This window comes from Silurus aristotelis (genome assembly GCF_946808225.1).
Source record: "Silurus aristotelis genome assembly, chromosome: 10".
In the NCBI taxonomy this organism is placed as follows: domain Eukaryota; kingdom Metazoa; phylum Chordata; class Actinopteri; order Siluriformes; family Siluridae; genus Silurus; species Silurus aristotelis.
This window is the reverse complement of record NC_139583.1, coordinates 17577323-17590183: the sequence shown is the minus strand read 5'-3', so window position 1 is coordinate 17590183 and position 12861 is coordinate 17577323. Positions and strand designations below refer to the sequence as shown.

Sequence of the window (12861 nt, the reverse complement as noted above, 5' to 3'; positions counted from 1 at the left end):
GAGAGGAACCAGACTCAAAGGGGAACCCATCCTCATATGGGTATCCATTGTGTTTGTTTGGAATCTTCAGCAAACTGTGCACTCTGAACTTGCTTTTGTACATCACAGCATTAGCAACAAGTGTCTTCAATTTCGAGTCGTTGTGTGTAATGAATGACACCAGGTGTGTTCATTGGGTTCAAATATTGCTGACTGTGGCAAGCATTTTGCATCACATGAGCTTTCATTTGAGAATATGAGCAGAGTTCTTTTGCAACTTGTGTTTTAGCAAAAAAAAAATGTGTTAAGATTTATGAGAACAAAGGATTGTGTTTTGTAAATTGTGTCTTCATGTGAAATGTGTTAATGATATTGGAAAATGATGGCTAGATTTAGTAAATGTCTTTAGACAACTGGTCATTTGGTTTAGAGGATTGGCTTTTGTGTTTTATCATTTGAGAAAAACTGTAATAAAAGAATGAAACTATGTAAATGCAATGTACAGAAAAAATCTCAGCCAGAAAACATAAGGGCCATAAAAGATAAACGAGTAATATGAGCAAGTCAAAACAAAAGCAATAAATGGTTACAATAAAAAAAACAAATTACAAGTAAAATATTAATACAGAAACAAAGTTACAAAAGCTGGTTATGAAACATACATTTGAAATAGTGTTGTACAAGAATACACTACAGTAAAGAAAACAAAAGCAAACAATACAATGTTAAAAAAACAATAGAAACAAATCAACAAATTAAATTACAAACAATAAAGATTTTTATAAAAATAAACTAAATTCTATCTACAGATGTGCCAAAAAAGTGTTGCAAAATTTAAAAACAAACTTAAAATGTTTGAATTACATTAACATTAACATCTTCATCTGGTCACTGGCCAGATGAAACCACCATTTAATAGCTTTTTCTATATCTAGATTTGGTGGTCTGTGCAACAACAGGATTTACAAAGGAGCAGAATAAATACAGAGATAAAAATACATATAAATAGAATGAACAATCAATCAAGAAATAAATAAATAAACCAAATTATATAAATGCGTATAGTATTTGCTATTTAGTTATGTAAAAGCAATTTCCTGTAAATGATACAAGTAAACACACTGTTACCTACCACTTTTCATATTGTTTCTGAACAGGATCCATGATCACTTTCCAGGGAAGTTAGCAGCCAGTGTAGCGAATGGGAGAGAAGAGGAAAAAACCATTGACAAAGATAAAATGAGTATATAGTTTGAATAACAGTTTGCCTGCATTCTCCACCTTTATATGTAGCGAATTACGCCACAAAGAAAAGGAAATATTTATAAGTAATTATAACAGGATATATTTACTCCTAAATATTTAAATAAAGTTGAATTGACGTTAATGGAATTAACGTTACACTTTTTTGGTCTGTTCATACGCCGAACAGACAGTATAATCTTTTATTAATTCTATAAAAGAGGTATCTCCCCGGCCGAGAAAGACGCAACCCCCCTTTACTTTATACCATACAATTAATAGAGCATGTAGTTCAGATCGAATGTTGCAGGAACCTAAAAATGTGAGCGGCACTCAGAGACAATCACTTATGAAAAATACGCCGTTTATAAATGAGACAAACACAACATAAAACTAGCTACACAAACAAACAAAAAGAAAGAAAGAAAATAAAAATGAAAAATAAAAACAAAAAAAACTTAAAAATAGGAAAAGGAGAGAAAGAAAGGAAAGGAATAGCAAGCCTAATCTTCAAAATTTAAATACGGCCTAAAACAAGACTCATCAAGTATTCAAATTCACCTTAAATCAAGGGGCTCAAACTTAAACACGCATCTAAATTGGTTGGTAAAACGGTTACTTGCATTGGCTTGTTGCACAAGAGTCCGGATGCGACAAAGAGATCTTTAAAGAGTCAGTTAGGATGGAGTCAGATGTTCTTCCAGGTTCTCCTGAAGATCAGAGCAGTTGTCGTTCTTGAAGATAAAGCTTGCTGGAAGATCTCAAAAAGGATTTGAGATCTCGCCCCGAAGAGTCACTGCTGGGCTGTTGTAAGCGTCCGACTCTCCGGGCCTTCGGGCCCCCCAGGCCTTTGGGCCCCAGGCGTCCGAACCTTTCCGGTTGAGCCGAGTGAGCGAGCTTGCTTTACTTGACTGACTGCTAGTTGGGTTCAAGATGTTTTAAAGGTCCTGAAGCCCACCCATCTTTTGGGGGAATGGCCAATGCTATGGCCTGAAATTTTGGAGGGAGAAACTCCCTTTGTTCGTGTGTTTGTGGGCATGGTTTCCGGGTTATACCTGCTTTGGAGAACTTAAAGTTTTATCCAAAGTGTATTAAGACAGTATGGTACATTCATGATAAAATAAAATGCACCATTGTTTGCAAAATAAGGAACAGATAATTTTGGTGATCATTTTGATATTAGACATGGAAAGCAAAGACAGCATTAAAACAGAGGTACATTACATACTAGTTAACATTTAACATACTATTAACATACCAGTATTTAAGGTATAACTTTGTTAATACAATGTTATATTCAGGTATATAAAATGCACCCTTGTTAGGAAAATAAAGAATAAAGAGAAGATCATTTTAAATCAACTTTGAAATCAAAAAGAAGAAACAACATTAAAACAGAGGTATATTACTAAACCTTTTAGTGTGTAACTATTATTGACGTAGAGTTAAACACTTGCTTTATTTATAGGAGAAGATTTAAACAAAATGTATGTTTATGTCATGTGAAGTGGGACATTCTATTTATTATTCAATTAATAAAAGAATGCTCCCTTTTGGTGTGTGTGTCTGTATATGTGTGTGTGTCACAAACAGACGTACTGGGGACAAGTTCCGAGAGTAAATTGTTTTATGGTTTGAGGGTCCCTGTGAATTCAACCAGAGAGGCCAGGGGGTTATCTGGCTTTCTGTGTCTTCCGGAGGGGGGGTGTACGACACTGTGGTATACAAGCTCTCAATAAAAGTGTAAGCCGTGGTGCGCATCCTTTGATTGAAAAGCAGATGTCAAGGGTTAAAAGGAAACTCCTAAAACATGAAGTGTAAATGACACGTGTCAGACGCTACACCAGAGCTGTCACAAGAGCTGTCACAAGCTGTCGAGAAAATATCACCATTTAACCCAAATCTTCTCATTACTACTATAATTTTCGAATCGACTACAAACTACTGCTACTGACCTACAAAACACTAAATGGTTTATCTCCCATATATCTTTCCAGTCTTCTAACACGCTACAATCTGTCATGCTTCTTGGAATTTTAGAACTCCGGACTTCTAGTAGGTGCTAGAATAGCAAAGTCCACCAAAGGTGGTAGGTCCACCAGTGTTCTGTATTGTTTAAAGAATATAATCACACTCTTGATGTTACCCAAATGTGGATGTGTTCCCCTTTTGAGTCTGGTTTCTTCCTTATATCATCTTAAGGTGTTTTTCTTTGCCACAGTCGCCATGGCTGCTCATCAGGGATAGATACACATTGTTTACCTTAACTGTTAAATTCGGTAATGCTGCTTTAAATCAATGTCTATTGTGAAAAGCGCTATAGAAATAAACTTAAAAAAGCAGACCTTCTACTTTTTTGCCTGATACACAGCACAACTACCCAACTTCTTAGATCAACCCTTGTGAGGCCTGTTCCAAGTGGAACCTATCTTGGAAAACCTCTGTATGGCCCTGGCCACAATACCATAACTCTGTTTCAGGGTACTACTGATCTTATCGGTAAAAGAAATATCTTTGCCATAAGGGTGCCATGTTAATCATCCAGTGGTCAGTATGAGAGAATTGTACTCAAAGCGCCAAATTTTAACTGCTCTAATACAAGATACACAAATTGATATAATACTGTCAAGCAAACGAAAACATAAACATGATGAATAGGATATGTGGCTTTGCATGGTTAAGTGACATACAGCTGTTCACTGCATGTATGTGTATTAATAAGGGTGTATTACTTTTGTTGCAAGCTATTTTGACAATAATGGCTGTATGTTTAGTTATTTTCAGAGGACAGTAATCTAAACTGCTATACAAGCTGCAAATTGACTACTCTGCAATTTAAAAGTTTTATTATATTTTCTCTTCAGAATATATCCTAAAACACTGAAATGTGAGGGGTCTCTCTCTCTCTCTCTCTCTCTCTCTCTCTCTCTCTCTCTCTCATATATATATATATATATATATATATATATATATATATATATATATATATATATATATATATATATATATATATATATATATATATACATTTGTTGGGGTTTTTTTTTTTGGGCATTTATTAATTGGTCATTTTAAGATCATTGTATTTTATCCAGATTAGTTTTATATATAGTATTATATATATTTCATTTACTATAGTAGTATATTGTATATTAATATATAGTATATACGTTTTTTAAGTGGGCATGAATCCTATTATAGTTGTTACACTGATACAATAAAAAAACTAAACTGCACTGACTAAAGAATACAAGATGTTGCTCAGTGAATGGGTAGTTGAGTCAAGCAGAAAATACAATACAGAACAGAGGTCTGAATATAATCAGTGTGTTAAAGTTTAAATATTGTGAAACTAAATGTAAAATGGACACACCTTAATTGGTTTATGTTGGTTTTATCTGTTATATAAAATGTTAATTTTGTGTAATCCATGGTTGACTAGGCTTGCTGCAATTTTACATTGTATATTTGCACTGGTTTTACATATTATTTTCAATCATAGTAAATAATCATGGAATTTCACTGTCAATCAGAACGATTGTGTGTGTGTGTGTGTGTGTGTGTGTGTGTGTGTGTGTGTGTGTGTGTGTGTGTGTGTGTGTGTGTGTGTGTGTGTGTGTGTGTGTGAGTTAAGGGAGAAATGAGCGACATGTTCCTTGGCAAAACTGTGTTTCTGAGGGAGTCTGTAACCAGAGCCATTTTATGTTTGGAAAATGAAGCAACAGGACTAGAGCAGTAGCCAAGTATGTTGACACTGGAAAGGAGCTGAGGGTAGTGAGTGGCAGTATCATCTGAAAGAGGCTGCCCTAATTAAGGTTGAATGCTGCTTTTAGACAGTCCAATCCCCTGGTGAAACAGATCCCTTCCACCACCAATGTATGAACTTTTTAATTCACCTAGTAGGTACTATCTAAAGCAGTTTATCCAACTGTGCCTCAGTCATAAAAACAATATTTTGACCTGCATCTTTATGACAGTGATCAATGGCTGTGTATGATATTGATTTTAACTCTTCCTTGCAGTGTCCTAGCATGTGGCTTTGGGGTGGTGCCCAGTTTAGAAAATGTGATGTGCTCTTGAACCTATTTGTAGGCCTGCTATAAATAGTGCCCGTCTGGCACCACATGCTCAGGCATGATTGACAGTTGCAGAGCTTTGGTCCAGCAAAAGCAACCTCTAAACAACGAGAAAAACACACAAATGGTGAGTATTAATAGTTAAGAATTGGCAAGAAATGTAAAGTTAGAGTGAGCATTTCCTTTTCACACATCTATAACTGCACACATTCTTAAAATGTAGCTTTACAACTAACTGCTTCTATTTATAAATTTTCAAAAGGCTCTGTCTAAGTAGATGCCTATATTGTTTTATAACCAGTTATATCTGTTGTATTCATCATCTTATGTTCATGTAATCACCATAATAATGTTTAAAGGTTAGCATCAAGTCTAAATTTGATTCAGTTTGTTAAAACTTTGTTCATTGTTGTTAAACTTTTTAAAAATTCTATGAAGTGCTCTTTCCCTGTCAGCAGCACCAGACTCAGTAGAGTGGAGTATTTTTTTACAAGGAATTGGGGTTCAATTCCAAAAAACAAAGATACAGCAAGCCACCATTTTTATTTGGATTATATAAACCAGAGTATTTTCTGGAAAATGACATCACGGAGGACAATGACCCATTCATATTCTGGCAATGGGAGATATGGCAGTCAAAATGGGGATGATGTCCCTTCACCACGTTTAGACAGCCGCAACTACATCTCCAGTGTCCGGCCTGAAAACAGGTAGGAGAGCATTTTTCTTCCCAAGTGTGGTAGAACATTTACTTGATTAGTTGCTGTTTAGGAGCCAATTACTATTCTATCCTCTAATTATCATTTGATCATATCATCACATCGGTTTGTGTGGTGAGTTATCACTGATTACCAGTAGAAAGCTATGTATAATAATTACTGCAACCTACTTGTACTAATTATTAAGCATTTTCTAATATTTTCCTACACACAGAACGGCATTAGTTAATATTTTAAAATGAAAATATGTTGATTTTGTTTTAGTCATTGCCCCCTTAAATAAGTTATTGTTTTAACAATAAAAAGCAGGATAAATATATTTAATAATATGATACTGCTGCTGTTATACTGATATGCTGAAAAAATATTATAAGAGGAATATCAATGTAAAATATGTAAAATAAATACAAACAGCTGACATTTCAAAATGATATGTCAAAAGAGATATAGATTGTATAGATAGGATTTCTTAAGTAGAATAATGACTTATGGTGATAACCATGTCTTATAAGTTGTTTTATATGTTTTTAACTAAATAGCATTCTAAACAATTCACAGGTATTCAAACTACAAAACAATGAGGTAAACCAATCCTTAAAAAAAAAAAATTTGTCCTAACTGTCTCTAACAAACTACTCCAACATCCAATCTTTGTATTTGCTAAAAGCAGACAATTTAATTTGAGTTTCCTATATTGTACTTTGGTTGTAATACAAATATTTAAGTTCCACAAAGAATGCTGTGAAGGTATTTAATAATGCAACTTGAAATCACTACTCATTCTCCCCAAAGCAATTGCAATTTAAAAATGATTGATCCCTCCATATAACACCCCTACCCCCATTTTAAACCTATATATCCAGCCATAATTAGTTGTATCTCCGATGGTTTGAAAAAGCCTATACATTGAAATTGCAAATACCTTGTGAGTTAAAGATCAATTTATATGGTTTTCCATGTTCAGGAGTACATTTTGTACTGTCATGTCTCAGCTGACAGAAGAGACTCAACCATGTTTTGAGACTACAATCAAGTCTAAGGCAGTATCAGAGGCTTGCAACGTGAAATTCACCTGTGTGGTCACAGGTAGGCCTTCATTGCTGTTGTACTACCGGAAGTGTATGTACACAAATAGATGAAAAACTCAAATATCAAAACGTTTTTTCATTTAAATTTGTATTTGAATTTGTACCTTTGCAAACTTTCACATTCTTTCTAACAAAAAAATTACATTTGTAGGAAAAAGATCAAAAGCAAAATATAAACTGTAATTGTAAACCACTGTTCATTTAACCAAGCACAAAATTAGCTGCTGGGGGCAGTAGCACTTATGGGCTGATTTTCAGTAGGTTCAAATCATTGAACGGTTTACCCAGTGGTCTGACTCTAGCTTCTCCCTGAGCTAGCATACAGTGTCTGCAGGAAGTATTACCCCCAACTGATTACAGTGCCCTTTATACAGTAATATTGGCACTCAGTAAATATAAGCAGAAAGGCTGTAGAACAGTTTTCTCTTATGTTAAAAAAATTACATACATATTATGCTTAATGGATGTCCAACAATTGCAAGCACACTACAGTTTAATAAAAAGAAAATGTGTGGCAGAATTATTGCCACCCTTTTAGTAAATTCTTTATGCTTCCCTCGCTTTGCCAAGATTACAGTTCTAAATGTTCTTCTATAATTCATGATAAAGTTGGAAACTACATAACAATTGATCTGAGACCATACCCTCATACATGATCTCTCCAAATCCTAAAATCCATGTTTCACACTGAAGATCCAACCATCATAATCCTTCTAGCGGAGGCAGTCAATTGCCATTGCTATGATGCCATGTATAATAACAAAATGTCCAGGTCCTATGGCATATAAACAGCTCAATATATTTAAAAAGCCACCACTATATTTAACCATAGGCATGGGGAACATTTCAATTTGTCTAACTCTCTGTGTGGGCCAAAAAGCTTTATTTTGTTTCATCTGACCACATACACCCATATAATTTTAAGTTCCAGTAGTGCTTGGCAGATTAATGATGCGTTATTTTAATTTAGTTTTTGGCTGAAAGTAGAACCTTTTTCATTAAAACCCTCCAAAATAACAGCTGTAAGCCTTGGAGATTTTGGCTAATGAAACCATCCTCTTAATAATGTTTTGAGACAGTGTAGACACATGTTCTACAGGACACCTCTTTTTGGTTGATTCATTAAACTTTTATTTGACTGGAAATTTGTAATGACCTTTTGCTGCTTCCTTGGTCTTATTAATTGTGACAAATGACAAAGGGTAGCAAAATTAGTAAAGGGCACCGTGAATCTTAAATCAAAAAAGCTTTTTTTGATATTTTTTATCACATTCTCTGTGCTTTTGTAAAAAAATTATATTGAAGATTCAGGGGCAGTTTATTGGCCCCCATGATGGCAGGATTAACGTGTTTATACAATAAATATAAAGTGTTTATACAATAAACATCAAATATAATACAAAAAGTTGAATTGTTGCTGGAGGCACAGTACAAAAGAAAAAAAAAATGTCCTGTACATCTGTAACTCTAATATCAATTAATATTATAAATTTCATTAGTGATACAGTGTAGTAGTAGTAATGTTTTGCCCAAATTCTGAAGTTAAATAATTACTAATTTGAATATGCTTTAAGATTTGTTTAAATTATTTGCTGTATTTAAGACAATAAACTTAAGAATAAGGACTAAACATTAACAAACATGACATTTCCTTTTCATTGTTACACACATTTTAGTTTCACGAGATTTGCTAAATTATTTTTGTTAAAATTTTAAAGATTCACTCAGCTAAACAAATACTCACTACACTGTTGTTTTATTATTGACTGCTATTGGTGAAAACAGATGCAACTTGCTTTTCAAAATGTAAGTATTTGTGAAAAGATTTCCTGGTTTTTCTTTCTATTCTTAGGCTACCCAGTTCCCGAGCTGACTTGGTATAAAGATGACATGGAATTAGACAGATATTGTGGTCTTCCCAAATATGAAATTTTTCGCAATGGCAAAATCCATATGCTCCATATTTACAAGTATGTTGCTCAGAACTGACTTTTACAAATTTCCTAGCAGATTGCAATACTTATATAACCGTATTTTAAAAGAATAATAAAAAACCTTTACATTATTTGACTTTAACATAGTATAATCTGAATTTTGTTTAGTGTTATGACAACTTCAAATCTTGTACATCAGTATTGCTTAATGTGTTTATACTGATTGTTAATTTTTTCTAGTTGCACAGTGGATGATGCAGCCATCTATCAGGCATCAGCCAGGAACAGCAAGGGCATTGTCTCATGCTCTGGTGTATTAGAGGTGGGCACTATGAGTGAATACAAAATCCACCAGAAGTTCTTTGCCAAACTCAAACAGAAGGCTGAGCTAAAACGAAAAGAGTTAGAGCACAGTTACCGCCATGAAAAGGACAACATTCAACCAGAACAACTGAGCAGCAGACAGAACATTGTTAAGTGGATTGATGGTTTAGTACCCAGTTTATCATCTATCCAGGATGGAGAGAACAATGAAGTTAAAGACATGGAAATAACCGATGAACAGCCAAAAGAGACTAATGAAGAGTTATATGGGCTTTCAGTAAAAGTCCAGAAAAATCCAATGAGATCTGAAGATCCAAGTGAGGAAAATGACGGTCACATACATATGAGCTCAGATTTAAGTCAGAAAAATGGCAATCAACAGCTTATCCAAAGTTCTGAGATGGCAGAATTTATTGGCATCACCCCATCCACCAAAGAGAAAGTAGAAAGAAATATAATCACAATCTCTAATGGATTTGATAAGACTTTTACTACTAAATCTAGTCAAGATACAGGAGATGGGATGAACACACATGAGGGAATAAGTCTGCCAAAAATGTTGGCAGACTCTTTGCAATTACAATTTGATGGACATCAACAGACTACATTTCAGTCACAGGAGATAAAAAACACAAATATTAGCACCATTCAAGAAAGGAAAAGAGAGAAAGAGGTAATCAAAGAGGGGGAAACAATGAAATGTGAATCAGTTAAGAATAAAGAGTGGGAACGGTGGTGTGAAGGAGACCATGAAAGTTCATTGGAAAATGTACAAGATAATGTTAAACAGCTCAAGCCTGAGCACAAAGGTGATGCTGTTTTAGAAGCAAAGACATCAGTATACAAAGAAACAGAGTATCAGCCCAAGTCTGCACTCAGCTCTGTGTTTCATTCCCTGAAGGATATATTCTTTGGAAAGAGTAAAAAATCACCTGAGATCAAAGACTCCTCAAAGAAAGTGAGTGACAAAGTCAGTGTTGCAAATGAAAGCATGGCTGTTAATAAAGAAACTGGTAATCTCCTACAAACACAGCCACAAAATTACAATACAACATCTGCTGTTTGTGGTACCATGCCAGATCAGCTTGCACCTACAGCAATAATTCAGCCAAAGCAGAGTGAAAAGGTTTATGCAAATGCAGATTTTCTCATGGAAACACCTTCATTAGATATTACGACTGAAATGGAAAGTTTGAATTTTGATAATCACGTTCATAGGTTTACTAAAACTTATATCAAAGCCTCTCAATTGATCTCCCAAAAAGAAGAAAAGGCAGCTGGTCCAGAAGCACTTCGAAAGAACATCATGCTGACAGTTTGCGAGGTGAGATCATTCCTACTCATTCGCTTTTTAATATTTCTATCAATGTTCTATGTATATAAAATTTACACACACTATAATATATATATATATATATATATATATATATATATATATATATATATATATATATATATATATATATATATATATATATATATATATATATATATATATATATATATGATGGGAGAGTCGGACCGCTGTGCAAAATCTTCTTCAGCACATCTCAAAGATTCTCAATAGGTTTTAGGTCTAAACTCTGGTATGGCCAATCCATGTGTGGAAATGATATTTACTGCTTCCTGGACGAATCTTTCACAATTTGAGCCAGATCAATCAATCATTATTTATATAGCACCTAACATCTACCAGGTAGAACCTAGGTGCTGAATAAAAGTGCAAGAGGCAATGTGCATAATAGGAATAAAATTAGAATTACAATAAAAGTGATCAAATATACATAGATAGATGAATATAGACAAATCCTGGCATTGTTATCTTGGAATATGCCCATGCCATCAGGGAAGAAAAAATCCACTGATGGAATAACCTGGTCATTCAGTATATTCAGCTTCAGCTGAATATTCAGCTGACCTCATTCTTTGGGCCGAGGCATACTATATCGGGTCCTTCCATTTGGTCTTGCCATCTTACCCCGCACCTTTACGAAGTGTGGGGATGCGGCTCTGGTTTCCCTGAGGCTTTAGGGCATCCGCTTTCTAAACAATATTGATGATTGGTTAATATTAGCTCAATCAGAGCAGTTAGCGGTCCGCATTGAGATGTCATTCTCGCTTACATAAAGGAGCTGGGGTTTCAGCCGAATAGCAAAAAGAGTGTGCTTTCTCCATTGCAGAGAACCACTTATTTAGGCATTGTATAGAATCCGACCCTTATGCGCATGCAGCTATCTCCTGCCCACATTGCGTCCATCCTTACGGCCGTAAGGTGGATCGGAGAAGGGCAGTCACTCACTGTCAAGCAGTTCCAGAAACTGGTCCGGCTTATGGCAGCAGCGTCCAATGTGATTCCATTTGGCCTTCTGCACATAAGACCGCTTCAGTAGTGGCTCGGACCAAGGGTTCTTAAGGAGGGGCAATATCCCGGTACTATCAAGGTCATGCAGCGAACCCCAACCTGCCCTAGATGTTTGGAGAGATCCCAGGTTCCTATCTCAGGACCTCATGGTATGAGTTCCCGGTCATCGCGTAATGTTAATGACGGATGCATCCTTCACGGGGAGCAGTCATGAGTGGTCACTCCACCCAAGGTCTATGGAAAGGGCCCCATCTCCTGCGGCACATAAATTGCCTAGAGATGCTGGCCGTGCTTCTAGCGTTGAAGCATTTTCTTTGAAGCATTTGAAGCATCCTCAGAGGTCACCATGTGTTGATCCGTTTAGGTGGTCTCGTACATCAACCACCAGGGGGTCTGTGCTCATGCCCTTCTGTACAGGCTGGCATGCCAGATCCTTCTGTGGGCCCAAGGGAAGCTGTGCACCTTGAGGGCAATGTATATGCCAGGCCACCTAAATGAAGCAGCAGATGCCCCTGTCGAGACCCCAGGTTGAGATCCTGGGAATGGTGGCTCAACCATTCCTATCAGGAGGGATCTCCTCTCTCAAGTAGGGGGTGCAGTAGTTTACCATTGAGTTGTGGAGGCTGTGGTTATGGCACCTGAGGGGGCACAGCTCTGAGATTCCGGTCTCTCCACAGAGGTGGTAGAGACCATTCCCCAATCCAGAGCTCCCTTCACAAGGACGTTGTATGCCACGAGATGGCGCCTCCTGGTGACACCCCACAGTCCAGACTGTGTCCCTCCTGGCCATTTGCTCTCTTAAGAGAGTAGGAGATTTACAGGCCCTCTCTGTGGCCCCCTCTTTTCTAGAGCTCACTCCAGGCATGGCTTGTGCCTTTTTGTACCCTAGAACGGGATCCATCTCTAAGGTGCCCTCTATTGTCCCACGACCTATCAGGTTCCAAGGATTATATCCTCCTCTTTTTTAGGCCCCAGACCAGGAAAAGCTCAACCGGCTGTGCCTGGTGCAAGCACTGGACATTAACATCCACAGGATGAACAACAGAGTTCCTGAAAGGGAACATCTCCAGGTTATGTATGTAACCCTGGTTCCCTGAGGGAACGCGGCGCTGCATCTCCACACTTCCACCATCCCTG

At 36.4% G+C, this 12861-nt stretch overlaps 1 protein-coding gene across 4 annotated transcripts in view; it reads left to right on the top strand.

The window, feature by feature from the left end:
- Positions 1-5163: 5163 nt before the first annotated feature.
- Positions 5164-12861, top strand: part of alpk3a (alpha-kinase 3a) — a 55079-nt gene continuing 47381 nt past the window's right edge. The window contains exons 1-6 of one of the 4 annotated variants that reach the window (XM_083552586.1): positions 5185-5424; positions 5756-6007; positions 6575-6598; positions 6981-7102; positions 8957-9074; positions 9279-10686. In XM_083552586.1, coding sequence (XP_083408712.1) covers positions 5877-6007; positions 6575-6598; positions 6981-7102; positions 8957-9074; positions 9279-10686 — 1803 coding nt within the window. In that variant the 5' untranslated portion in view covers positions 5185-5424; positions 5756-5876. Of the gene's footprint in view, positions 5425-5752; positions 6008-6574; positions 6599-6980; positions 7103-8956; positions 9075-9278; positions 10687-12861 lie in introns of all 4 variants that reach the window. The other 3 variants (XM_083552583.1, XM_083552584.1, XM_083552585.1) reach the window with 3 other exon arrangements.